At 53.6% G+C, this 22,625-nt stretch overlaps 6 protein-coding genes across 6 annotated transcripts; 4 read left to right on the top strand and 2 right to left on the bottom strand.

Moving 5' to 3' along the window:
• The first annotated feature begins 62 nt into the window (after positions 1-62).
• BO94DRAFT_537788 (ENTH domain-containing protein) lies at positions 63-2,442 on the top strand. The gene is made up of 5 exons (XM_025612350.1): positions 63-251; positions 348-379; positions 477-556; positions 628-709; positions 770-2,442. Exons 1-5 carry the CDS (start codon positions 170-172, stop codon positions 2,081-2,083), a joined length of 1,590 nt encoding a protein of 529 aa, XP_025464898.1. The 5' UTR covers positions 63-169; the 3' UTR covers positions 2,084-2,442.
• An 882-nt stretch (positions 2,443-3,324) lies between these two features.
• On the bottom strand, positions 3,325-4,659 carry BO94DRAFT_558882 (adaptor protein NBP2; the record flags this gene model as incomplete). Its single annotated transcript, XM_025614033.1, has 1 exon — positions 3,325-4,659. One exon carries the CDS (start codon positions 4,657-4,659, stop codon positions 3,325-3,327), a length of 1,335 nt encoding a protein of 444 aa, XP_025464897.1.
• A 1,961-nt stretch (positions 4,660-6,620) lies between these two features.
• BO94DRAFT_588300 (uncharacterized protein) lies at positions 6,621-7,637 on the bottom strand (the record flags this gene model as incomplete). Its single annotated transcript, XM_025615876.1, has 1 exon — positions 6,621-7,637. The coding sequence occupies one exon, from the start codon at positions 7,635-7,637 to the stop codon at positions 6,621-6,623; it is 1,017 nt and encodes a 338-aa protein (XP_025464896.1).
• Positions 7,638-11,166: 3,529 nt separating this feature from the next.
• On the top strand, positions 11,167-15,212 carry hmg1 (HMG-CoA reductase). Its single transcript, XM_025605989.1, has 5 exons — positions 11,167-11,227; positions 11,317-11,889; positions 11,953-12,318; positions 12,374-14,721; positions 14,784-15,212. The coding sequence occupies exons 2-5, from the start codon at positions 11,548-11,550 to the stop codon at positions 15,121-15,123; spliced, it is 3,396 nt and encodes a 1,131-aa protein (XP_025464895.1). The 5' UTR covers positions 11,167-11,227; positions 11,317-11,547; the 3' UTR covers positions 15,124-15,212.
• Positions 15,213-17,015: 1,803 nt separating this feature from the next.
• On the top strand, positions 17,016-20,568 carry BO94DRAFT_183225 (putative cell polarity protein). Its single transcript, XM_025605990.1, has 3 exons — positions 17,016-18,753; positions 18,812-19,909; positions 19,964-20,568. The coding sequence occupies exons 1-3, from the start codon at positions 17,491-17,493 to the stop codon at positions 20,360-20,362; spliced, it is 2,760 nt and encodes a 919-aa protein (XP_025464894.1). The 5' UTR covers positions 17,016-17,490; the 3' UTR covers positions 20,363-20,568.
• Positions 20,569-21,632: 1,064 nt separating this feature from the next.
• Positions 21,633-22,615, top strand: cyp4 (peptidyl-prolyl cis-trans isomerase; the record flags this gene model as incomplete). The annotated part of the gene is made up of 4 exons (XM_025608416.1): positions 21,633-21,828; positions 22,019-22,188; positions 22,265-22,371; positions 22,429-22,615. 4 exons carry the CDS (start codon positions 21,633-21,635, stop codon positions 22,613-22,615), a joined length of 660 nt encoding a protein of 219 aa, XP_025464893.1.
• Between the last annotated feature and the right edge of the window lie 10 nt (positions 22,616-22,625).

Genomic DNA, 22,625 nt, shown 5'->3' with positions numbered 1-22,625 from the left:
GACGGCTTGGGGCCCAACGGCGATCGATGCCAGCTGGAGGCGATGGCCGTCTCAACTTCCGCCTCCTCGTCCCCTCCCACTTGACTTGCTGTCCTTGTCCCCGCCGGTCGCTTCCTGTTGCGGTTCCAATTGATCCTGCGTCAGACTTTCCCTTCGTGCTGCGTGCGCCATGGATTTCGCCAACCTCAAAGACCAGGTCAGCAACCTGACCTTGTATGACCTCAAGGCGGGAGTCCGCAAGGTCCAGAATGGTACGCCCCCCCGGCCGTGAACCCAAAAGCCCCCAGGCCTTCTTGATGGCTTCCGATCCTTATATCCTAACAAGGGCGATTTACTGACTCTGATAGCGGTTATGAACTACACTGAGATGGAGGCCAAGGTCCGTTACTACTCTCCCGCCAGTTCCGTCCCGCCACGAGTCCCCGGCCTGCGCACCCTCTGTGGTGCCCTTTGTTCACAACACTCACATCAGATAGGTCCGAGAAGCTACAAACAACGAGCCTTGGGGTGCCTCGAATACACTCATGCACGAGATCGCCAGCGGAACCCATAGCTAGTCAGTTTTCCTTTGCCGTCGCATGGACTACCGAGGATTCCGAAGTACTGATGACCTGTCGCTACACGCAGTCAATTGCTGAACGAGATTATGCCTATGATCTACAAGCGCTTCACAGACAAGACATCAGAGGAGTGGCGACAGATCTATAAGGTTGGTTATACTGGCTTCCGGACACGTCTCCTGTAGGTCTGGGCTCACGATGCGCGCCAGGCGCTCCAACTTCTAGAGTTCCTCATCAAGAACGGATCCGAACGAGTTGTCGACGATGCCCGCTCCCACATGTCTTTGATCCGAATGCTCCGCCAGTTCCACTTCATCGACCAGAACGGAAAGGACCAGGGAATCAACGTGCGCAACCGATCGTCCGAGTTGGTCAAGCTGCTCGGTGACGTCGACCTGATCCGTTCGGAGAGAAAGAAGGCTAGAACCAACCGCAACAAGTTCGGTGGCTTTGAGGGTGGCTCCCATATCGGCGGTGGCATGTCCAGCTCGAGCTCCGGTCGGTATGGAGGCTTTGGCAGTGAGAGTCTGTCGTTCGGTGGGTACAGCGGAGGTGTTTACGGCGACGGCGGCGGCTTCGGAGGCAACACAGGGGACCTCAATGATTCCGGGAGACGCTCCAACCGGTTCGACGAATACGACGAGTACGATGAAGGCGATGCTAGTCCCCCACGGCGGCGCGGGCCCAGTCCTCCGCGGACCACCCGACAGACCAAGCAGCCCGCAGCAGCTCCCAAAGCCCCCGAGCCCGACTTGTTCGACTTTGGAGAGGAAACCGTGACGACATCCATCAGCGCTTCCAAGAAGCCCGCCACCAGCACGGCCAGCAGCGGGCTAGATATTCTCGACTCCAAGCCTGCTGACCACGATGACGAATTCGACGATTTCCAGTCCGCCACCCCAGCGCCCGCGCCCACATCGTCGGCCCAGTTCTCCATCCCCGCGCCCGTCTCCACCGTCAGCACCACCTCCAGCACCCAGTTCGCGGCCCCCCAGCCGGTCTCGGCCACTCAAGGCACGAATCTGAACGGCATTGTAGGCTTCACCTCGATGACCCCTACTCCGACCTCCAGCACGATGGCCTCACCCACGCTCTCGCAGAGCTCCCTGGCGCCATCCAAGCCCACGGGCTTCCAAGCCGCCACGCCCAACTACTACACCTCTGTTTCCTCCTTTGCCAACAGCACCCAGCCCGCCATGGGCCACCGTCCCGGCATGCCATCTACCTCCTCCTTCACCTCCACCACGCCCAGTACCTCCGCCGCCAGCAAGCCCGCCGCCGCCAAGGCCTCCGGCGACGTTTTCGGCTCGCTCTGGTCCAGCGCCAGCGCCAGTGCCGGCCTGCAAAAGACCTCCCCGGCCACAAACAAGGGCCCCAACCTAGCCAGTATGGCCAAGGAAAAGGCCAGCGCCGGCATCTGGGGTGCTCCAGCCGCTTCAAGCAGTCCCTACTCGAACCAGGGCCGCAGCACACCAGCGACACCGAAGACAGGCAGCTCCGGACTGGACGATCTGTTGGGCTAGGATCTAGTGCCATAACCTTCTACTTCATTCTCCCTTTTGCTTCTGTTTCTTTTGGGCAATGTGTCTGTGTTCATACCGTAGTGCGAGTCTCCTTATCTTCCTTCTTTTCTTCCTTTCTCTTATTTTGCTTGATCAAATCCATGCAAGATCTAAAATAGCAGGCCTACCTACTTATCTATCTATTTACATACCTACCCACCTACCTACCTACCCACCTACCTACCTACCCACCTACCTACCTACCTACCTACCTACACACATACCTACCTACTACGCCTCTACTCTTAAAACCGGTGATGTGTGATCCGATCTAATTAGAGTTGATTTAATCCATGCTAAAATAATGAGTGGAAGAGCTGATGTTGATATCATTTGATCACTCCATCACCATTCCCATTCCCATTCCCATTCCCACCTGTCTAGTACTTCATTCTATGTATAACTAAATACCATGAAGTAAAATTATTGCGGCTTATAATAGTAGTAGTATAGTATTTATTCTTTGAAACACACACACACACACACAATATCCATTTCTGACAGTACTACGTATTATACCGTATGGTGAGCTATAAATTAGTAGTATGAACATAACTCATATATGCATGATTCTCATAAGATCAAAAATCTAGAATTCTAGGATGTTGTGTAAATAGGTACATGATTCCTGCAACGAGGCAGAAAGGATATGTGGGTTAGTAGATAACAACAAAAGTGCAGAGAATTGACAGAAATCAAATCAAATCAAATCAAATAAATCAATAACACTAAAACAACCGCTGTTGGAGGTATATGAATACTTCGATCACAACGCTGTATGCTAGGGAATGCTTTTCACAAAAGTAAGCAAAGCCAGCCTACAACCATAATCTAATGCATTGACGCCATCGCTCAAGTACAGAACATATATACAGGCACGTCATCCACTCCATCCCACATCAGACAGCCACACACTCTTATTTCCCTCCCCCGTCATGAAATGGATCATATCATGCATGCATGCACGAACGGCCGGCCCGTTCAAATGGAGGTATTCCAACAATAGCAGTTCCAGCCGGGGAACAACAAGAACAGTAAGGAAAAGAAATGATGATGCAATCATGCTTAGCTCAAGGGCTACACCGGACTCTTGGCCAGTGATACCTCATGGCTCAGCAGGCTACTAGTTTGGAAATGCTAGCAGCCAAGATATCTTACACCCTTTAACAGAAATCTGGCTTCAGGGTTGCAACGAGATGATTCTAAGGGGCTTTCTTCTCGGTCAGGTCTTGCGGGGCGTCGATCCCCTGATTTCCTGCCAGAAAATGTGACGTGTTCGAATCCGTCTTGCCACCGCTGGACAGCCGCGAGGACTCCCTTTTCTCCCCGTTGGAGACATGCTCGACGCTAACGTAGGTCGATTCCAGGGGAAGCTGCTCGTCTTGGGTCGGCGTTATCGCTTGCTGTGAGTCTGTCGACTCCGGGCTAAGGTACGTATGGCTCTCTTCTTCTGCGTCTGGCTCGCCGTTCAACGACGTCAACCCTCCCTCGATATCTCGAAGCAGACGAACGAACTCCTCCGGCACCAACCCGCTCTCCCCTGTCTTGGGATCTTCTGCAACAAGCCAACCCTGACCGTGTCGGTATGAGACGAAGATCACCTGCCCCTCAGTCAGGGGCAGCTCATTTTCATGTTCTCTCGTGAAGTCAAAAAGCGCAACGGCCTTCCCATGCATTTCTTCGTCAGGGCATCCCACGGCAAACTGAAAGTCACGCGAATAACGATGATCGCCCGCATAGTCATCTTCAGAATCAAAGTCTGCATCATGTCCATAACTCTGATAGTCGCCGTACGAGCCCATGTGGGAATACCGGCTTTCGTTTGCCGGATACGTGACATACTCGCCGCCTGGTCCGTCTTCCATGGCATCGTCATCGTTCACATAGTATGTCTCGCTACCGTCTGCGTTCATGCTGACCAGTGTTCCCCGATCAGCGTCTCCCTCATAGCTCGTGCCCTGATGCTCGCGGCCGCCAGGGCCCCTGGATTTCCGCCCATTCAAGTCAGTTCCGGTGGATTTGTTCTTCCGGTGGCGGGGGGCAGAAAAGACTGGGCTGTGCAGGTCTTCGTCCTCGCTATATGGTGGCCCATCCCCAAAGGACATGGCGGGAAGTTGCTGGTGCCCGTAGCTGTGATCAGTAGTCCACGGCCCCATGGACCACTGACCACGAGAGCTGTCCCACGGGGCCGGGGGATCGGAGAGGCGCCGCTGTTCACTCGCTGGGGTCGACACCACCGATGCACGAGGTGGCAATGGGCCATAGTGGAGAGGATGAATTGCGGGATACGCGAAATCGCGGACCAGCGCATACGGTAAGCTGGAATGGAAGATTGGAAATACATGAGATCCCGGCCGCGACCGATTCTGAGAAGCTAAGGAAACATTAGAGTGTGTGGAGAGACGATCTTTTGCGTACGACGAGGACCGCTGACGGCCTTGCCGCTTAGCTGGGGTGTCTGTGATTATAGGCGGCAAAACCGTTAGGGTGGAAGAAGCCGTCTGCTGAGACGGGGGAGACGAGGCTGTGGAAGCCATGGCGGTGGTCATGAGTCCCTCGAGGTAACGAACAGAGCGGAAAACTGGATGATTACGTTTCGTGGATATCGTGTGAGGTAATGTCAGGTGAGAGGTTGTCGCTCGAGGGGAGGGTAGAAAAGCTGGAGAACCGGTCCGCCCTAGTTTCGCATCGCGATCGCCCTTTCACGAAACTCTACTACCAGAACCCGCCTGAAGATTGTTCCAAGGAAATAATCGCACCAAGGAAGCAGATGCGAAAGCATGCGACTCGACTCGGCGGGTGTGTTTGGCGAACTCCTTGCGTGCAAGCACGATGCAGATCTGATTCTGGAGGAGGCTGCGCCGGGGAAAGGCTGTTTCAAACGGGAGCACACTAGACGAACGGCGATAAATGGACTGCGGCTAGACGCCAAAGAAGCGAGGTGGCCGCACTGGAGGTCTGACAGGCCCGGCAATAATCGACAGTTAATGGACAGGTACAGCGCGGCTATCGACTTCAGAAGACCGCGGGGATCTTCAGGACGGGCAGCTCCCCTCTCCCACAGACCAAGCAAGTAAGAATTAATCGGTGGTCAATAAAAACGGTCGGTTGTGGGCTGCACCGACCAGGCGGCTGCAGGGGTTGGAAGAGAGGATGTGAGTGAGAACCGACGGCCAATGCCCGGGGAGATTCAGCGAAGTAAGAGGAGGAGGTTGTTTCGTGATGGAACGGTTTGGTCCCGCGCTTCAGAGTTCGGATGGGCGAGGGCAAAACTGGGGATGCTAATTTTAGCAACGAGGGCAGGGAAAAAAGCGCCACTTTTAGCAGACGGCGACTACCGAATCCAATGACACGGCGGGAGAGCCAGAGGGGAGGCAGGAAGGAGGAACTTGGGGGGGAGAGGGGGGGGGTAAGAGGGGAGGGGCGTAGTAGGTAGTAGTAGGTAGATAGGTAAGAGGGGATGGATGGCTGAGCGCCAGTAGCTAAGTAGTAGTAGTAAGTAGAGTAGAGGAACTGAGGAAGATGAATGGATAACTAAGAGACGGACGGGGACGGTGGAGCGAGGACGAGGACCAAGACGAGAGGTGGTAGGGGCGTGAGAGAGAGGCTTGCCAGGCGCCGGAGATTACTGCTAACTTACCTGCCGTGAAGGCTCCGACTGAAGCGTTAAGGATCAACGAGGCGCAGTCACCGGTGCGGTGGAGTTCAGGATTCACAATCCCGCTGGCATGCAGGGTCGCTTCTCGAGTCTTGACAATGGCGCTTCCCTCGGGTCTATGGAGCAAGTAGATAGATATATATATGGCAAGAAGGATTCACACTGCCCGATTCCAGCTCCCGACAGGATCAACCCTGAGGATGATGATGATGATGATGATGATGATAATAATGGCATCGCCGGTGATCCATCGTCCGGTCATTTTTTGTTTCCGCCCGTTTGAAGATGAGCCGGCCTGCACGTGACTGCCCACGCGTGGCCTAGCGTGTTTCAGGTGTCGCTGCCTCGGGCCATCCCCGAACGGGCCACTTAGCAGCCTCAGCAGTCAGGCATATAAGCTCGTTTCCTCCCGCATGCCTGCCTGGCTGCCTTCCGTGCCTTGCATCCCCCCAGCCACTCCACTCCACTCCAGTTTGATGGAAATCGGTTCTTACAGCTTACTATTTTACTCCGTACGCTTGAAGGATTTTTGCAACTCGTGGGCAGTAACATGAGTGCCATGTTGGAGAAAATAAATCAATGTCTATGGAAGGATAAATATCATAGCGAACGTCATCAACCCCGGCTAGGCCCGCCTAGCTCGGGGGACAGAAAAGAAGGCACGGAGTAGGGGTACAGGGCTGAGCTGATGACTTGGTTTTACTCCTTCGGATGGGGTCTGAGGGGTATAAATGTAAAACACATTCCAGCTCCCCCAGCGATTGGGAACGCAAGGGATCCGGCACCACCAGCAAGGCCCTAAATCAAGTCATTCCCGCCAACCAGCCAGCCGCCGCCCGGTTACATGCTCTGGTAAATCGTGATAAATTTCGTTGAGATGGCTACCAGAGGCGGCGTTGTTGGGGCCGGAGTAGGGGCCGGAGTGGTCGATGAAGATGGCGCAGGACTGCCTCCAGCCTCGCTAGCACCGGACCCCATGATTTCTGCAAACTCGGACGGAATGGCTGCTCGATTAAGGGACTGATCCTTCACGTATCCCCCCTGAACATGCGAAGAAGTTGTAGAATGGTCACTGTCTACCACCTCCACATCAATGCATGTCGTATACATCTCCAGCTTGCCCTCAGGGAGCGAGGGGTCCACGCCAGGAGCAGTGGGCCAGTCCCAGACCCAATAGAGAGTATACAGTTTCCCCGAGGGTGCATTGGACGGTAGCGCAATGTCTTGTTGGCACCACAGGTCGGCTCCCATCAATGGGTCTGCCTCGTGAGGATACACCTTTTGGCGATACTCGGAGATATTGCCGTTGTTGATCTGGTAGCAACGGCCGTCATCAAAATTCTGTTGCGACAAAAGAACGCCGCGTCGGTCACCTCCAGTGCCATTTCGGTTCCAGACCTTGTGAACGTCCACGAAGTTCTCCTCTTCCTTGGGTTCTGTGGTTCCATAAACATACACCGTCCCTCGATTCTTCGGCTTTCCTGGTTGATTCCAGGGTAAGGTCACATGGCCGTTTTCTTGATAGCGAAGGGCTATGGCAGCGCCGGCACTTGCCTGCAGCCGGGGGCTACCTTCAGTTTGGTTATGTGTTCGCTGTGTGCTCTTGCACATCTTGTCAGTGGGCTCAATTAGGCTCTGATTGGCTTGACCGTCCGGCGGAATAAGGTAAGTCATGGTCTTGTCGCTGAAATTAGGGACGCTGCGGTGGACATTGCCTCTGGCATAACCCGAAGATCCAACAAAAGTACCATTCGGTGCGATAACCAGCAAGTCTTCGATCCAAGAATGGGCGCTCACGGTCGAGAAAAAGAGGGCCACGAGGAACCACCTCAGAGCGCTGCTGCAAGAATGATTCATGGCCTTGAATCTCCCTTTTCTCCTTATGTTTGAGTCACAGGCCAAGACCCAAGGTATTGTTAGATAAATAAGACACCGACCAGCGGGGTCGTTTAAAAGTTGAAGTTAAAGAGCGGTCTTTGTCTGAAGTCGGTAGTTAGAAAAGCATTGGCCTGAGAAAGATCCTCGAGCGAGTAAGGGAATGCGCACAAACTATATACTCAGGCCCAAGAGGTTCCCCAGACCGTTCTCTTTCAAGAATTCGTGTTGCCGGGACCTTCCCTTGAGTGGAACGGTAAGAATAAGAGGGACAAAGAAGTCTTTCACAGACAAAGTGATTGTTATAACACGAAAGCCAATAGAATCATCCAAGTTGGCAGCCGGTGGAGGCCGCAATAAGTATTGATCTGAATGTTTCGCTCCCCACCTTTATCTTCACCTCCAGAGTCCGTGTTTGCTAGCAGTCCATGAGGAAGATATAGGGACCATGGTTGCGCCCAATGTGATCAGGTCATTTGAAACACAACCATCCCAGGAAGTGAATGAACCAGTGTCACGAGGGATCATGTTTTGCAGGCGCTAAAAATGATGCCAGATACGATCGAAGTAGTCCTCGTCATGGTGTATCCAAGGCCAATCGATTCGCATGTTTGCCCGACTAAGCTTTCCTGCTTCGCGATGTGTCGCGAATATACGGTCCTGAATCATTGCTAGTAGCTTCTAGCTTGAGCCACCTGAAGAATCTGATTGACTCAATCATGCATGGCAAGGTATCCTGGGGTATCAAGTTCCGAAATTAGCAACGGCGCCTAACCCGGTCTGGAGTAAAATCTCAGGACATTGAGCGCCATAGTAGAAGATCTCCCGTGTTGCAGAAGTGAAGCCGTTGTAGACCAAGGAGTTCGATGATTGGTCTGGGCTTCCATCGCAGCGCTCCAACCTGCAGAACCAAGCAGATGACACATTAAGGAATGCCTGGGAAGAGATGCATAGTGTGTTTGAGGTACTGAAAGGCCTGAATCCGTGCACCGGGATGTTCAGTCGCCTGCCGGCAGGCAATTGCAGACATTGGATGTATAGGCGCCGTGACGGGGAGCGATGAAACATGGGCGCCCCGCTCTTCTAGCCCAAGCAGCAAACAAAGCGGCTGACAAAATCCATTGATTGCCTAGGCAAGATACATGGTTATCGAGATTGTCGTGGGATAATAATAACAGGATTTGATGGGGTAGCAAGGGAAAAGGTGAAGACAAAAATCCCCCCAAGTGTCGTGACCACCAAGCTTTCCGATCGTTCTTTTAGTGTGCCAGTCATGCATGGGATGAGATGAGCGACATTCTTCTCGGCTACCAAGTCCCGATTACTAGTAGTGTCCAGCTTGCTTGTCAGTCCCCCATCAAAGGGCTGTAAGTCTGCCACTCTGCCCTCTTGCAAAACCGAATCAATGATTCTGCCACCCTCATTCTGTTCTTCCTTGGCGCCTACGCGATCCCCACCGTCCCCATACCTGGATCAGGTAATATCCAGCATGTCCGACCGCCGATGGTTCCATCAGTACCAATAACACCAGTTCTTTGGCTTTTTCATCCCGCGATCATTGCCCGACTGCGCAGGCATCATCCCAAACCCAGCATTTACATTCCGTAATGCGATTTACGCAACGGTGGCAGTCTCGAAAGCCTCAGGTTCTGTCAATGATATCACTCTGATCGAAGCTGGTTGCGTACGCTTGACCCGCAGCCGACCTTGTTTTTTTTTAGGTTTCCGAGTGTCTGCTGCTGGCTCCGAAGGAAACCCTGGTCTACATCCCGAAAGGTCCAGCGCACGACAATGATGAGGTGAGATGTCATCTTCCTTTCATCCGCCGAGATACAGAAACGACTAGAGAAGGAGACTGGAACCGCAGCAGCAGAAAGACCCAGATGGACCCCTTTGCGGCAAAGATGAAGAGATTGATTAGATGAAAAGCGGTGGGTATCACGCGTTATCTCCGATGAATCACGACTCTTCAGTGGCCATGGCCTCCTGTCCCGGTGTCCACCGTCCCACCCACCCCCGAGAGAATGAGGGAATATTCAGAACCTTGGGCTGCGGGCTGGAGTCCGATGTGGATGCAGTCTCCCTCAGATGGGCGCCATGACAGCCCCGACGATGGGAACTCACTTCTGGTTACCTAACATATTCTCGCACATTACGTCCTGTGTGTTAAATACAGAGTGCGTACAGAGCACAGAGATAGTATCCTGAGTCAGATTCGGAGTCGCACGGTACTTATGTGCTGATGAGCATATCATCGTTCGTGTTGACCGCGCCGTTATTCGATCAGACGGGGCACCGGTTTTACGATGTGCAGTCATGCTGAACGATCTCCTTTCTTTATCAACGAGCGACACGGCAGGAACATACCCATGTCGGTACGACAAACTGTGACGGTGATGGTAGGACAACTGCCTGCTTGGACCTCAAAGAAGCGGCCCTTCCAAACCCCTTACTTTGATCAGATCCCTGGAAGCTTGACAAGAATAAGCGGTGGACTAAAGATTCCAACCATATCACCGAGTAAGGCCAGCCTTCAACAGAAACGAGGCCCATGATAGATAGATAAAGAGGGCGCTGGATCATGATTTGGGCTATGATCTAAGAAACTCCGTCTGACTTAGTCCGTAAGATGGCCTTGCCTCATAGAGCACTAGGGCAGACCCTGGTAGTAATGATGTAGTAGGTGTACCAATCCCGTTGCTTGCCTGAGAGAACCCGAAAGTCCTATTGTTTGTTCTGGTTTGTCCGGACTTCGGTGGTATTGGCAGTTCTGCATCAGACGATATGATACATTTCTAGCAGTCTTTGTGTGCGGCGTAATTTGCAGTTGCACTGCAGGTTTGCACCACTTGATGAGCCCGAGCTGAGGGACAGTCGGCGGATTTCTCTGTAACTGGTGTTCACAACCTCCAACCTATGCCAGGGGAGGTGGAGGGGAGCGGCTTCCCGATAAGCGGAGAAGGTCAGGCTGGTACGGGATGGCTCGTAAAAAAAAAACCCACCGGCGAAAGAAGAATGGTACCGTTCCAGGCAACTAGGACTATTCAAGTAATCCCCATCTGGGCTGGTCCGGTGCTCGCTACCTTCACTCTTCTTCCTATTTCAATTCTTTATTCTCGGTCGCCCCCTCCTCTCTCTCTCTCCACTCATTCCCTTTTTCTTTTTTTTGCTGCCAACCTCGTTGCTCCCCTTCCTTCCAACTATCTGATCGGCAGGTAGAAGGTCGATCCTAGTGCCTGCATACGGCCTTGCTTTAGGTGCAGACCAGTGGACTTGATTGTTGGGACCTGCTACCGACACTACCCACGGACTATCAGCGGTCCGCATATCCGCCGTGCTCTTCGATTGGCTGCACCCTTGGGCGGTCTTGTGGCTCAGGCGGCGAAATTCGCGGATTTACAATAATCCCACCGCCTGTGTGCCACGCCGTGGAAGTGCTTCCACATTTCCTTCCTCAGGGGCCGTGATCGAGTTCTTGAAGTCCCTAAAGGGTGACACCAGTGAAAAAGCCGTTGCTGGGATCTTGGCCATCAACCATAGCAGAAGACGGGTTACTTCTTCTCTGCTGCCAGGTAGGTTTCCTTCCGCGCCCCTCTTCTTCCGTTGGTCGCGGTTTGCAAGGTCCAATGTACTGATCGCACGCTTGTTATCATCCCTGCAGTCCCGATAAGCGACAGCTCCTTTGATCGCCTTCGCCCCATGCCATTGACGCTAGAGCAGGTACCTATAAGGTTCTAATACCTAGGGCAGTCTTTTGTGTGAAGCGTGGGACGGTTCGCGCCAGTCTCTTTCGCAGGTTTCACCGCGTCGACCGTTATATCAGAGCGCCTTCCCCTAAGGCGAGGCCCACACCGCTCCTTTCTTTCCAATTCCTTGCCTGCCAACAACGATCATGGCCGCGACTCTGATCCCAAGAAAATTTCGGCCAGCGGACGTGGATGACGATGCTGAGCCCGGATGGTTCAGGCGTCAGGTCACCAGTGGCCTACAATTCGTCTCTCGCCGTGCCTGTCTTCATCCCATCCACACCATCGTGGTATTTGCCCTTCTTGCCAGTACCACATATGTTGGTCTTCTTGAGGGTAGCTTGTTCGATTCTTTCAGAAATCCCAGGAATGTCGCTGGCCAAGTGGATGTGGACACCCTCCTTCAGGGCAGTAGACACCTACGACTCGGGGAGAGTACCTCCTGGAAGTGGCAGGTGGAAGACGTCTTGACTGCCGAAGACTACGATGTAAGCTATGTGCTGGCGTTTGTTAGCTCTGAACCTTTTTTCTGACCATCTTCATTGAAATAGGCTGCTCAGCACATGGCACTGGCTACCTTTATCTTCCCGGATTCTATGTCGAAGTCCGCTTCCACGGCTCCTCTCGCCGATGGGGTCCCGATCCCTGCCAACACTTCCGCACAACGGGTGCCTCACACACCGAATCTTTTTTCGCCTTTCTCCCATGACTCGTCTCTCGTGTTCACGCTTCCTTTTGAACAGGTATCTCAGTTCTTGAAGGCAGTACAGGAGATCCCTGAGCCTTCCGTCGACGAAGATGAGGGAGAACAAAAGAAGTGGATTATGCGAGCTGCTCGTGGTCCGGCTTACGGATCTAGTGGGGCCCTGAAGCTTTGGTTGGCAGATGCATGGGGCTCCTTCGTAGATCTGGTCAAGGTACGATCCTCGCCTCCAGGACTAATCACATCACATCGATACTAACCTGATCCAGCATGCCGAAACCATCGACATCGTTATCATGACTCTGGGTTATCTTTCGATGCATCTCAGCTTTGTCTCCCTTTTCTTCTCGATGCGGCGCCTGGGCTCAAACTTCTGGCTGGCTACCACGGTTCTTTTCTCCGGTTGCTTTGCCTTTTTGTTTGGTCTTCTGGTGACAACCAAGCTTGGCGTTCCCATTAACATGCTGCTTTTGTCGGAGGGCCTCCCGTTCCTTGTTGTGACTATTGGTTTCGAGAAGCCGATTATTCTCACCCGGGCTGTCCTGAGCGCGTCCGTAGATAGGCGGCAAGGCTCCCGGGCCGGCAAAACTGGCGCCCAAACGACCCCGAGCACCCCCCTATCCATCCAGGACTCCATCCAAACTGCCATCAAGAAGCAAGGTTTCGAGATTGTCAGAGACTATTGTATTGAAATTGCTATTCTCGTGGCTGGTGCAGCTTCTGGAGTCCAGGGCGGATTGAGGCAGTTCTGCTTCCTCGCCGCCTGGATCCTGTTCTTCGATTGCCTCTTGCTGTTCACTTTCTACACTACTATCCTCTGTATCAAGCTTGAGATCACTCGCATCAAGCGCCATGTTGCACTCCGCAAGGCTCTCGAGGAAGATGGAATCACCCACCGTGTCGCTGAGAACGTCGCCTCAAACAACGACTGGCCCTTGGCGGGATCGGAGAATGATGGGACCAGCGAGACCAGCATTTTCGGGAAGAAGATCAAGTCAAGCAATGTGCGCCGCTTCAAGATTCTTATGGTCGGAGGTTTCATCCTGATCAATGTGGTGAACTTGTCCGCCATCCCCTTCCGGAAATCGACTGGCATTCCCCTCCTCTCTCGAGTTTCGAATGTGCTGGCTCCCACTCCTATTGATCCATTCCGGGTGGCTGAGAATGGACTCGACTCGATTTACGTTTCTGCGAAGAGCCAGATGATGGAGACAATTGTGACCGTCATCCCTCCGATCAAGTACAAGCTGGAATACCCCTCTGTGCACTATGCTGCCTTTGGAGAAAGCCAATCATTCGACATTGAGTACAGCGACCAGTTCTTGGATGCAGTTGGCGGGCGCGTCATTGAAAGCTTGCTCAAGAGTATCGAAGACCCGATCATCAGCAAGTGGATCATTGCGGCTCTCACCCTGAGCATTGTCCTGAACGGTTATCTCTTTAACGCTGCGAGGTGGAGTATCAAGGAGCCGGAGGCCGCCGCCCCCAAGGTGGAGCCCCCGACGCCTAAGGTCTACCCGAAGATTGATTTGAACAACCAAGAGGGCCCCAAGAGAACCTCGGAGGAATGTGAACTGTACCTGAAGGAGAAGCGGGCATCTTACTTGTCAGATGAAGAACTGGTTGAGCTCTCATTGCGCGGCAAGATCCCGGGCTATGCTCTTGAGAAGACGATGGAAAATGATGAGCTCATGAGTCGTGTTGATGCTTTCACCCGCGCGGTCAAGATTCGCAGAGCTGTCGTGGCCAGGACTGCGGCCACATCCGAATTCACGAACTCGCTGGAGAATTCCAAGCTTCCTTATAAGGATTACAACTACACTCTGGTCCACGGTGCCTGCTGCGAGAATGTCATTGGTTATCTGCCTCTACCTCTTGGTGTTGCCGGCCCTATCACGATTGATGGCCAAAGCTATTTTATCCCCATGGCCACTACCGAAGGTGTCTTGGTGGCTAGTACCAGCCGTGGTGCCAAGGCCATCAACGCTGGAGGTGGTGCGGTTACTGTTCTGACAGGTGACGGTATGACGCGTGGTCCTTGTGTTGGTTTCCCTACGCTCGCACGAGCCGCCGCTGCCAAAGTCTGGCTTGACTCGGAGGAAGGCCAAAGCGTTATGATGGCTGCATTCAACTCTACCAGTCGCTTTGCTAGGCTACAACACATGAAGACCGCTCTTGCTGGCACCTACTTGTACATTCGGTTCAAGACGACAACGGGTGATGCTATGGGTATGAACATGATCTCCAAGGGTGTCGAAAAGGCGCTTCATGTGATGGCCACTGAATGCGGCTTCGACGATATGGCCACGATCTCGGTTTCTGGAAATTTTTGCACTGACAAGAAATCCGCTGCGGTCAACTGGATCGACGGGCGTGGCAAGTCGGTTGTGGCGGAGGCTATCATCCCAGGCGAAGTCGTTCGCAGTGTCCTTAAGAGTGATGTGGACGCCCTTGTTGAGCTGAACACCAGCAAGAACCTGATTGGTAGTGCAATGGCGGGAAGTTTGGGTGGCTTCAACGCGCATGCGTCCAACATTGTCACTGCTGTTTTCCTGGCCACTGGTCAGGACCCTGCACAGAACGTGGAGAGCAGCAGCTGTATCACCACCATGAGAAAGTAAGTTATCTCCGTCTCTAGGAGGTCGTGGGAACATTATGCTAACGGTGAATCCTTCGCAGCCTCAATGGCAACCTTCAGATTGCCGTGTCGATGCCTTCCATCGAAGTTGGAACGATCGGTGGTGGTACGATTCTGGAGGGACAATCCGCCATGCTTGAACTGCTGGGAGTGCGCGGATCTCACCCCACCACCCCAGGCAACAATGCCCGCCAGCTTGCGCGTATCGTGGGCGCTGCAGTTCTTGCAGGAGAGCTGAGTTTGTGCTCTGCGCTTGCCGCAGGCCACCTTGTCAGGGCGCACATGGCCCACAACCGCAGTGCTGCCCCCACACGCTCAGCGACGCCCGTGTCTGCCGCCGTTGGCGCGGCTCGTGGCCTTGCTATGACATCGTCGAAATGAACGGGGGGTGTTTAGTGCGCCGTATTCGCCTCGCCCACCCGCTACGTGATGAGATTATGTACACCGATAATACTGCTGCTTGCAGACTCTCTTCCCCGATTCTACCTTTCAGCCCTCTTTCTTCCCCCCCTACATGATTGATACCTTTCTGGCATTTTTGGCCCGTCGCTACCTGGGATGGCTTCGCCGGTTGTCTTAGCAGTGCGGCATCCTGTATTGTACATTTATAACCTATACATACTTTGTGGATTTCCATGTGGCCTGCGCATCTCATGCTGGTCCGTGGATGGAGCATGGGACCTTCGACGTGTTTGGCGTGAACTAATTGGACTACGGGTTCATAGACCGAGGGAAACAAACAGCAATGGCCGGGGGACTGTCGAGTCCGGTCCGACAAAAGCAGGGAATATTTGCTGTTGGAAAGATTCGGACATGATTGTTGATCGGATTATGTACGGAGTATGGATATCCAGGGGATTGTTTTATTTGCTACCTTATGCTTCTTACCTTGTCGCTGCCATCCTTTGGGGGAGTTCTTTGTTTAGACTTGAAAGTATTCCGTAATGTGTGTGTGGTGATGGCAGTTTCGTCAGCGGGGTGACCCCTTCCGGCATGTGGTTAATGCTAGGATCCAAGTTCAAGGGAGGCACGGGATCTCCGCGAAGTACATACTCCGTCCGGACCGGGCGGCGTGCCCCCTGATGGACATCCATGCCCGCCAATCATCCACCATTCAATCCTCCTCCGAGTGCCGGGCAGTGTTGGGGACGGGGTAACTAGGTAGGTAAGTATAATTAGCCAAGGCAACAAGGTAACCGCCCTAGCTCGAAAGGAAAGATCAATGAGAAGGATGGAAGGTCTGGACCCCAAAGTTTTGCAGAAAGCGAGTGGTGGACGTAGGCAGTAATTTGAGCACCTCCTGAACTAGCTTCAAACTATGTGGAGGCGCGCGATGGTTGGGGGCTGGCCAGAATTGGGAACTCGTCGACGCCGTCCGGTACACAGCAGCCGTTCCGGTTATGCGCCCGCCTGAAGGAACAGATGCTTGATGACTTCATTCCAGTTCCAGACATGGCCGACGAGCGAATCACAACTCATTGGATGGTGCAGAATGTACATAGTAGATACTAGTAGTTAGTACTTATTATGTGGTGGTGCGGAATGGGGAATCGGAGGACACCCACCATCACCGCCACACCGGCGAGGCTCGATCGGTTCCTGGCGGATGGCGGTGGAGTTGCGCCGCTGCCACTGCAAGATGGGCAGGTATCGTCGTTTGTCTGGTCTGGTCTGGTACGTACCAGAACGTCCTGCGCAAAGGGTGTCCGGTACTGCCTTTATCCCCGGGCGGTCGTGGCCTGCCTGCTTTCTGGTAGGCAGAGAGCAAGATGGTGTGTCTCAGAACAGCAGCTGTAGAAGCCCACTCGAGCCTAGTGCCAGATGTCAAAGGTGTAGATATGTCTTAGTCCTCATCTCTCATCCGATGTAAGGATTATCTACTATTAGATAACTACCTAGTGGGCGATTTCTCCCGGGGGATCGCGCCTCAAAGATCGCACGATCCATGGAGAAGAACTCCGCGACAGGCATGAGAGGTGCAGGAGTGGGAGCAGGTGATACTAACATACCGTACCGTACCCCTGAAGTATGTACGGGGGCCGTACTCGTACTCGCGGAGGTATGTATGCCTCAGCCGCCAAATAATTTCCCGGGCCAACAAGTCGTCGTCGCCCGTCCCCCCAGGCCGCCATTCATCTTACTACCTAACTAGATAACTCATCTCATCAATTGGAACTAACTAAGAGGGTTCGACCCGTCCAAAAAGTCCGGCCAGTCAGTCCTTTACCCACTCCCTGGGGCCTCGCCTCGCCAAACCATCGTGATTCCCTCCCGTGGTGGCTGCTTTTGCTTGCATCCAATCCCTACCGACCGGTATACCTACTCCGTACTCCGTACCTATTTTCCTTCCCCAGAGCGCCGCCTTACATCCCTCCCTCCCTCTTGGTCGCTACAATCGGTATTCCCATTGGTGATCGGTCGCTCCCCGTGCCGACGTCGCTTGACACAGGTGCCTCCATCACGTTCTCTTCTACATTCCGCCTTGGATTCCTTCCCTTTCTTTGTTTTCATTCTGCCCCGAGCCTTAGCACAACAATCGCAGCAGCCGTCGCCATTCCTTATCATCTGCCACGGGCGAAATCCTCCGATCCCCCAGATATCCGTCCTTGATCCCCATCGATGGCCTTCGTGTCGCAGGCTCGCAGTACCTCGAATGCATAGTGACAAGCTCCATCGCTTTGGTCCGCCCCCGATCTCCCCCTTGTGTCAACAATTGCAGAGTCCGGTCTCCCGACAACGCATCCCCTTATGAACGCTCACTCAGGGACTATGTCACCTGTCTCCGTGGACGGGAGTGACTGGTCCGGCATCAATCAGTACCAGAAGTCGGATCCCCCCTTCTCCCCGACCTTCTCGACTCGCAGCAACCTTGCTACACCCCCGACCTCAGGCGTCCCTAGCGGATCTAGCGGCGCAGGACTTCCAACCGGTGCTGCTGGCCCGGTCAGCGATTCAGGGAACCCTTCCCCCCCGAGTTCGGTGGCTGCGCGATCTAGTGATGGAACATTGGGCGATCAACGCAGCAAGCGACAGAAGCGGATTGAGGAGGTCCTAGGTCAACACTATGTTGCCCTTCGGAGATTCCTCCATGCGTCGTATCGCGACGACAAAGGGAATAATAAGTCCAATAAAGCCCGGGACAAACTATTGCGGCTCTCCTCGACTCAATTTCACGAACTGAGTACCGATGTGTATGATGAATTACTGCGCCGACAGCAAGCCATGCCATCTTCGAATCGACCGCCTCGCCCCGACGTCCCTCCGTTCCTCCCGCCGCGAAAGGACTTCCATGAAAAGCGCAACCAGGCGCGCCAGAAGCTTGCTTCGCTCCAGCACCAGCGGTTCCGGGATCTGGCGACAGATGTCTACACTGAGCTGGAGCGACGGTTTCCCCACTTCCCCTCTAGGGAGTCTCGCCGATTGAGTCCGGCCCCCAGTTATCGCGGACGACCATCTAACGGGTACCCACCGAATGGGTACCCTCCGACTCCAGGAGGTCCGCGTTCGCAGTCTCGTGGACCCCCATCTCGGATGGGTTACCACCCGTCTGGTGGCTCTCCAGCTAGTCCGATGTATCCCCCACGTCAAGGCTCTCTCGGTGGGCCACCGCCAGGCATGAACGGGGATGGTGGTCCAATGGCTAAATCCTTCCATAGCAACACTATCGTTCCAAACAAGAGTACTATGGTCGAGGATGATGATGATGCCGCTGGCACGGAGGACGATTATGATGCGCGGAGTGACGCATTCGCTCTGGATGCGGTTCTGCAAAGTAGACGAGGGACTGGAGCGACTCTGGCGGACGCGGACAGGAAAGCCTTGGCGGAGACACAATCACAGGTGTCCGTTCTACAGGATAAGGTGAACAAACTCGAGGACCTACTCAAATCCAAAGATGAGGAGATATCCAAGTATCAGGAAGATCAGAATAAGGTTGAGGCGTTGGAGGAATTGGTTAAATCCAAGGAAGAGGAACTCCTCAAGTACCAGGAAGATCAGGACAAGTCAGAGGTATGCCGGATTTTTGCGATGAGGTCTGGTTCTCTGGACTTGCTAACAAGGTCAGCAGGTCAGCAGCGCAGAGCGCCAAGAATGGGAGGCTCTAAAGTCGGACCTGGAGAGCAAAATCTCTCAGGCAGAAGATCTGAACAGCTCTCTGCAGCATGAATTAGACAAAGTTCGGGCCGACCATGAAGCTGTAGAGATGGACCTTCGAAACCAGCTTGGTGAAGTGTCGCGGCAAAGTACTGGAGATCCGGAGCTCGAGGCCCGCTTTGCTGAACTTGAGATCAAGCACCAGGCTCTGCAGACTGAGCTTCAAGAACAGCAACAAGTGACGGAAGAGGTCAGGCACGAGGCTGCGGGCTTCCTGAGGGAGATGAGGGCGTTGTCGGAGCAAAGCCAGTCCCGCTGGGAGCACGAGGAGCAACTGACCACCGAGGTTCATAAATTAGAGGACCAAGTCAAGCAGTGGAAGACTCGGTATGAGAAGGCAAAGGCTCAGCTACAGCACCTCCGCACATCCTCCATTGGTACAGCGGAAATCCGGCCCGATACCTTCAGTATCTCGAAGGATCGTGAATTCTTCCATGAGGATGGCTTGGTCAAGGATGTCCATGTCGCCAAGTTTCAAGTCGCCATTGACGAATTGCTACACATTGCGCGCAACGATGACTACCACATCGTCACACGGCAAATTAATGCTGTTGTGATCGCGGTACGGCATGTGCTGCATGACGTTCAAGAATGTCAGGATCCCAGCGACGGGTTGTCAGCGCTGCGTACCAAGGCTATAAGCAAACTGTCTGCCACCGCGAACAACTTGATCACTGCAGCCAAGAATTTCGTGTCCTCAAATGGGCTCTCGCCGGTCTCCCTTTTGGACGCTGCTGCTTCTCATTTGTCAACGGCTGTCATCGAACTCATCCGCCTGGTGAAGATCCGGTCCACTCCGGCAGAGGATCCCCATGATGACGATGACGATGCGCAGTTTACTCAGATGAAGTCTCCCGATTACTTCAGCGTGGCCCCTAGCCAAAGCCGGCACAGCCGCAATGACTCTGTCTACAGTGCTATGAGTCCTCCGCCTGATGCTCCCAATGGTGTACCAGCAGCAATGCAGAGTTATCCCTCGCAATCAGAAACTCACGAGCTTCAGGAGATGAAGGTATGCTGCATTATCTCCAGCCATAATCAATATGCTTGCTAATGCGGTCTACAGCTGTACGTTGAGGATCAGACGAATGGCCTCGTTCAATCAATCCAGGCCCTCATCGACAGTATCCGAGCCGATCGTGGGCTAACCACGATAAACACCCACGTTTCTGCTATCTGTTCCGTGGTGACGAATGTCACTTCCTCAACCCAACACTTTGTCAAAAGACCCGAGTCCAACCCAGCTCTCCGGCAACGCATCGACCCGATCATCGAGATGCTGGAATATCACAAGCACCGCCTTATGGGAGCAGCAGCCGAGGGAGACACCTCTAACAGCCCTGAACAGCTTCGCGATGTTACCAACAAGCTGCCACCTATCGCTTTCGAAATCCCTCGGGTGACAAAGGAGCTTGCTCACCAATTGAATCCCGCTAATTTCGAAGAGGACGACGATTTCCGATAGTCCGCCCGCCTCACGGCATCATGATGATTTCTTTCGTTCTAGCTTCTTCACCATCGGCCTGAGAGTCGCTCAGGCGTTTTCTCCTTACTTTTATACCTTCTAGCACACTGATTTGGCACAATGATACCGACCGAACTGCTGGATTTTGCAATCTCGCTTTCTTACTTTTGCAGTTATCACGCATGACAACGAGTAACCATGTGGAACGATGTGTTGTAATCTGGTGGAGCTTAATGACGATTTCTTCAGGAGACGCATCCCGGATACAGGGGTGATGTATTTGTATTGGGCTCTTTTTCTTTTCTTTCCTGTTGATCATTGAATTTCCTGTTGCTGTCTTTTCTTTTCTGATTAGCGCTTTTTTTTTTTTCTTTCTGCTCGACGCTTATCCTGGTGGGACTGTTCACTTTTTCTATTTCCTCCCCCCATGATCCTGTTCTACAGCCTGTCCGATTCTTTTTTTGCCCGCCTCAGGATCACTTTTCTTTTCTTTCTTATTGACCATCCTGGGGCCTTGTTTGTGTGCCGTGAAGAATTCCGTGATCGTGCTGGTTTCTGTTTCAGAGTCCGTCAAGAGAATAAACCAATAGAACTTGGGTGGAGTGGTCATCGGTGACACTACTGGTAGCGACCGCTGCTTATGCGATGCAATGAGAATTCCTTGTGACCTACCGATAATTGTAAACAGTAAGAGTAATCGTCGTACTATGGTTATGGAGTGGTTATGGAGAAGTACTATGTAGCTGGAGAGGTCAAGTGGCCAATCACGTGCGAGCCAGCTGGAGCTTTTGCCGGGGAACTGGAAGCTCCGGGGGCTAGTCTGCTTCCGTCCGGATCGCATCTTAGCTAAGCACCAGCTAAACCTGTTTGGGGCATTAGCAGGAATATTTTCCTCAGCTGTCCGACGCGTTCCCCCAGTTCTTTTTGCTCTCCGCGCCAGCAAGCAGCAACGACCCCCGTTTCCTAAGACGCAATCTTCCACTAGTAGTAAGTGAAGCTCCCCGTCGCATTGCCCAGCCAGGTGAAAGAGCCAATGGCGCCCCTTGGGTCCGGTCATGGGTGAGGACCGTAAGCTGGAGCGGACAGGCCATGCTGCGTCCAGCGTAGGTACCTCCGGTCGGAGGACTTCCATGTTCTTCCATGGGGCGGCCTGAGGCCCACGGGTGAAGGCCTGGCAAGTTGCATGATTGGCGCGTATGGGCTGACGCAGAGGACGGGTTGCAGGCTCGCTGTTCCCCAAACGGTTAGCGGCAGTGCCCCTCCAGCAACAATGTTCTCCCGAAGCCTGAGGTCAACAATAACCCCACCTTGCTCGCCCTTCGCTTCTCGTCCCCTCTTCTCCATCCCCAATTGCAACCAATCTTCCTTCCTCTCTCTTCGTTCTTTCCATCAAACATCCGCAGCCATGTCTGGAAACACCAAGGTCTTCTTCGACATCCAGTACGCCCCTGTGGGCACCAGTGCCCGTAAGTTGCCCTTCCCTCCCTCTCTTGCTGGCTGGCTGGCTGGCTGGCTGGCTGTCTGCCTGCTGCACGAACCGGCATTTCGGGAATTTTACCCCTCCTTCTTGGGACGCCGGGATTCCTGGAATTTTCCACAATCGCGCTCTCAATGGCAACGGTCCCCTGAGCTGACTCGTCCTGTTCCCGGCTCTAGCCAAGACGTCTCGTGTCGTCTTCAACCTCTTCGAGAAGGACGTCCCCAAGACCGCCGCCAACTTCCGTGAGCTCTGCAAGGCTCCCCAGGGCAAGGGCTACAAGGGATCTATCTTCCACCGTATCATCCCCCAGTTCATGCTCCAGGGTGGTGACTTCACCCGCCACAACGTGAGTATTCTTGCCTGCTTTCTTGGTCGCGTCTCCATGGTTTTCTAGAGCCCCATTGACTGATATCGTCGTTCAGGGCACCGGTGGTCGCTCCATCTACGGTGAGAAGTTCGCCGATGAGAACTTCATCTACCGCCACACCAAGCCCGGTATCCTCTCCATGGCCAACGCTGGTCCCAACACGTAAGACTTTTCTCCCGTAACTCCTTGGTTGAGCCTGGCCGCTAACAGCATCTGCAGCAACGGCTCCCAGTTCTTCATCACCACCGTTGTCACCTCTTGGCTCGATGGCAAGCACGTTGTTTTCGGTGAGGTTGCCGACGAAGAGTCCATGAAGGTCGTCAGGGAGATTGAGGCTCTCGGCAGCTCCTCCGGCGCCGTCCGCTCCAACGTCAAGCCCACCATCGTCGACTCCGGTGAGTTGTAAATGTCTTCAA

This window comes from Aspergillus sclerotioniger (assembly GCF_003184525.1).
Source record: "Aspergillus sclerotioniger CBS 115572 chromosome Unknown BO94scaffold_24, whole genome shotgun sequence".
In the NCBI taxonomy this organism is placed as follows: Eukaryota; Fungi; Ascomycota; class Eurotiomycetes; order Eurotiales; family Aspergillaceae; genus Aspergillus; species Aspergillus sclerotioniger.
Note: the sequence above shows the minus strand (reverse complement) of the source record. Positions and strands in the feature narration are given on the sequence as shown.